This window comes from Gekko japonicus, unplaced genomic scaffold (assembly GCF_001447785.1).
Source record: "Gekko japonicus isolate JY-2015 unplaced genomic scaffold, Gekko_japonicus_V1.1 scaffold101, whole genome shotgun sequence".
NCBI lineage: Eukaryota > Metazoa > Chordata > Lepidosauria > Squamata > Gekkonidae > Gekko > Gekko japonicus.
Window position 1 is genome coordinate 1970002 of NW_015165238.1, and position 4210 is coordinate 1974211.

General features: G+C 43.7%; 1 protein-coding gene across 2 annotated transcripts; it reads left to right on the forward strand.

Moving 5' to 3' along the window:
* The first annotated feature begins 221 nt into the window (after window positions 1-221).
* COMMD3 (COMM domain containing 3) lies at window positions 222-4210 on the forward strand. 2 transcript variants are annotated; one of them, XM_015410008.1, is made up of 8 exons: window positions 222-408; window positions 1728-1839; window positions 1961-2024; window positions 2125-2159; window positions 2494-2554; window positions 2644-2700; window positions 2803-2862; window positions 3823-4210. In XM_015410008.1, exons 1-8 carry the CDS (start codon window positions 270-272, stop codon window positions 3880-3882), a joined length of 588 nt encoding a protein of 195 aa, XP_015265494.1. In that variant the 5' UTR covers window positions 222-269; the 3' UTR covers window positions 3883-4210. The 2 variants fall into 2 exon arrangements, with proteins under 2 accessions (XP_015265494.1, XP_015265493.1); XM_015410007.1 differs by lacking the exon at window positions 2644-2700 and having other exon boundaries at window positions 223-408.

Sequence of the window (4210 nt, forward strand, 5' to 3'; positions counted from 1 at the left end):
TTTTATTTCGCAAATGCAGAGAGAGCTGCCTTTTTTAAAAAAATAAAGAGAAGGGGGGGGGGAAGCGACTTGATGGCACGAAAAGGATTTGCGAGAGCAAGCGAATGGCCACTGAGCTGACGGCTGCGAGGGCTCCTTGCCTTTGCTGGCTCTGCCTGGGTCTCAGCCGCCGCCGCCGCCGCCGCCGTGGCTGCTCTTGAGCGGCAGGATCAGCTGAGCGCGCGGCGGATCACGTGGGCGGCGTGTCAAAGGTCGCGGCGAGGCTCACAATGGAGCTGTCGGAGCCTGTGCAGAGCGGCTTGCAGCGCCTGGCAGACCCGGGCTGCTTCTCCCCGCGAGCCTACGCCGCCCTGCTGCAGGCCGCCTTCCGGAGCCTGCTGGGCGGCCAGGCCGACCAGGCCGCGCTGGGTGAGTGCCGTCGCCGCCGGGCCTGCGGAAGCGCCAGCCGCGGGGAGGCAAAAGAAGCCGGGGAGAGCCCGGCGGGGCGGGGTGTGTGTGTGGGGGTCTCTCTCTTCCCCCGGTCCAGCCGTGGCCCGCAAGGCAGGGAGCGTCTGCTTTTCCCCTGGTCGCCAGCCGCGCTAGTGGAGCCACCCCCGGCTTGAATAGGCTGCCTGGCTCTTTGTTTTGGCCTCTTCTCTCCCTCTCCCTCTCCCCCCCACCCTGCGGCTACTGCTTCCTTTTGCAGAGAAGCGAAGGCGCCTCGCTCGCCTCTTGGCGGCCTCGCTTTGGAAAGCCGAAGTGGCTTCGGCAGCCCGGCTGGCCTCGGCTTGGTTGCCGACTCCTTTCCCCGGCGCTGGCCCGGGGGTGGGTCGCATCAATCCGGTTCGGGAGTCGCGCTCTTTTCGGGCGTCGGTCCTCGGTCGGCGATCGCACGCTGGCAGAAGCGGTCTGGTCTCCAGGCTGGGCCGGCCGCTTTTCGCGGCGGAGGCGGGGGTGGGCAGCCCTTCGCCCGGTCGGCGGGGCAACGGGCTGGCCGGGGAAATGCGCGGCCTCCGGGGGAGCCTTGCTCGGGTGGCGGTTGTCGACTTAGAGTTCTGTTTACTTAAGGGAGTCTTGGCACAAAGTTCGAAATTTTAGCGAAGGAGAGTTTGCAGCCAGTCCTGAAGCCAGGAGGGCAGTTTAGAAAAGAGCGAGCCTGTGCAGATTCTGAGTTTGGCGCTCCAAGCTAACACTTCACTCCCGATGCCGGGTGTCTTCCGGCAAAAAAAAAAAGAGGCTCAAAATATGTTTCTCTTTTGGAGCGTTTCTTTCTCCCGTGTCTAAAAATGTCATTAACTCTTGCAATTACACTTGACCTTTAACTTGTTCCATAAATTGACGCTTGCCAGTTAGTTTCAGGAATTCGGTGTACAAACGAAGTGCAAAGGGGAAAACCAGGACGCTCTATATAGAAAACTCGAGATCGCTTTCTTTAGTTTTGCATTACGTTGTCAGAATTCTTAGTGGGGCAAATTTGAAACAAGAAACACTGGAAATATCGGAGGTTGTATTATAGCTCTTGGAGAAATGTATCCTAGATAAATTGTGGGGAAGCTTCCTCCACCCCTAAGGCTTAATGTTGACTCTGTATGTAAAAAAAAGTAAAAAAATTTTTTTTGCGGTCAATATATTATAGTTGTAACTATAAATCCCTTTAATCCCTAGGGAAAGTTTTAAGCACTAATATAAGCAACAAATATTTGAAAACTTCCCCCTAAGTCTATCAACAACCACTCATTTATTTTTAGATCATCCAGACTTGGAACATATTGAACCGGCAGTGTTAAAATATTGCCATGCAGCGGCAGCAACTTGTATAGTGGAAGCTGGAAAAAACAGAGCTGAGAGATCTGTCATAAGGTATTTCAGTCCTCTGATGAATTTCTATAGGGATCCCGGTTTTAAATCCTCAGTTTTCTGTTGTTCTGGAGCTACAGTTAACTCATGCCTTTGGTTTCTCCCCCCCCCCTTCCCTTTTTAGCACTTGCCTAGAAGACTGTAAGTTTGACAGAGAAAGAATTGAAGAGTTTTGCACTGAATATCAGGTTTTCAAGCCAAGTTGATCCTATTTTATTCAGTTTTTCATATATTATTTGCTGAATCTGTAGCAGATAGCAGACTTTCCCCTCCTTTATTTTTTTGCAGAAAAATAAAGATTCCTTGGAAATCTTATTGGGAAGGTATGTCAAGTTAGTATTTACCCTTAATTTCAAATGTACCCTTAAATTACCACTATTAGGGACCTACTTAAAATGGCTACAATTCTGCACCTTTATAAACTGAAACAAAAGCAATGCAATCCGAAGAGCACTTTCTTGGGAGTAAGACCCATTGAATAGACCTGAATAGGGTTCCAAGGGGACCTGTTTAGGATTGCTGTCTTTAATGTCTTGCCTTTCTAAACTTTGAACTCTTCTTAATGTGAAAGTACAGTAACCTATTTTAGGATCTGAAGAAAATATGCAATAGTCAGGCTGTCCCGCACAGCATAAAGATAATCATTGTGTTCTACAGTGTAGGCAGATGTCCACTGCATATAATGGATGTTTCTTGGCGTCTGGAATATCAAATAAAGGTAATTTAGGCCTTGTGGGTGTTACTTCTTTCTGCTTTCTTTTTCTCTGGTAAATGCTGATTTTCCCCCCTGCATTGTTATCACTTTAGACTAATCAGCTTCATAAAAATTATCATCCTGCCTATCTGATGACCTTAAACGTAGAGGTAATGTATCTGTCGTTTTACATTTTTCACTATTACACAATAAAGGTTTCTTTCACTTTGTCAGATGTAAACCTCTAACTTTGGGGTTTTTTGTTTCTTTAGAGTAGTGACTCAAGATCTCACCCGGACCTTAATTTTAGTTGTTCTATGGAGCAATTACAGGTATTTCTTCATATCATGTTGTTGTGCGTGAGTCTCTAGTGTCATCAGAATGAACTCTCTTCCCAAAAATAAACTTTGCAACATTATCTAGAAAAATGTGTTGGAGTGCCTGTATTTTAAAAAATGATTAAAGTGTTTTGCTTGTCTGTCTTTTATAATGTGATGTTTTAAAGTTTAGTTTCATCATGATGCTATTTTATAGGTAAATGCTTTCCAGAGGGGGAAAACTGCAAATTAAGTGTCATATTGGAGAGGACACTGTTTTTCAGCAACTGTCTACTGTGATACTCAGTGTTCAAAGTAACATGGAAGTGGGCTCATCTATATTAATGATAGTTTTACTTTTTTAAAATGGAAGAATTTTAAATTGAACATTTTATCCAAACAGGCTTGCAGTTTGTCAAAAAGGAATATAAGGTCATATCTGAGTATAAAGGATTGAAACAAGTTTGAGAAGTGGAAGTAGCAGATATAAGTTTCATTGTAATGTTAGAGTCGTATCGAGTCACTTTAGTTTCACACTCTGCATTTATTTAAAAATTCTGTTGGTTTTGAAGGAACGTACTTTCATAGAAGTATATTTAGGACTGAAACCTTAGAAAATTGCTGGATCCTTTTGTTTTTAGTCCATTCAATAGTAAGGAAATGTGTGTTTAGTTTTGAGGCCAGTAGTTGAATTTCACAACATTATTGGCACAACATTCCTATTAAAAATAGCATGTATTCTCTGTTAAAATATGACAAAACAGCTATATGTTTCATAAAGATGCAGGAATATTAATTGTCACATTATGGGCAGAATGGTAAATTCTTTTTAACACATTTGTCACTTGAGTTTTTCACATGTAAATTCAGTCTGCTTTGAGGACAATAGAGTTTCATGGCACTCTCATTTATGCAGATGACTCAATGTGTACTTCATAACATTTTGTTTCTAAAGTTGTGACTCCTTGTTTTTAGGATTTAGTTGGGAAATTAAAAGATGCAGCTAAAAGCCTAGAGAGAACAACTCAGCTATAACTACAGTCCCCTGGCAGCCTTCTGGATACAAGAACAATTTCCTATATCTAATAGTTTCTTCTTTGAAGAATAAGAAATCTTCTTGTTCTTCATTTATTTGATGGGATTTTGGCCATTCTAAACCAGAGTGGTTGAAACTGAATTCCTGCTTTCTAGCCAGCATTACGAGTTTAATGTATGGAAGAGATTGCAGCATTTTGTCAAAGAGATGTCTGGGGGAGATGTGTATTTGTTTGATGTTCAATTAACTTTCTCCTGTACTAAATAACCATTTTACTCTCATTTATGGAACCAGACTTTGATCTGCTTACAATCTCTAATAAATAAA

Bases quoted from the DNA above. Each gene is read 5' to 3' on its own strand.
- COMMD3 (XM_015410008.1), top strand. From the start codon at position 270: ATGGAGCTGTCGGAGCCTGTGCAGAGCGGCTTGCAGCGCCTGGCAGAC. The intron at 409-1,727 runs GTGAGTGCCGTC...ATTTATTTTTAG, and splicing joins GGCCGACCAGGCCGCGCTGG to ATCATCCAGACTTGGAACAT. The intron at 2,701-2,802 runs GTAATGTATCTG...TTGTTTCTTTAG, and splicing joins TGATGACCTTAAACGTAGAG to AGTAGTGACTCAAGATCTCA.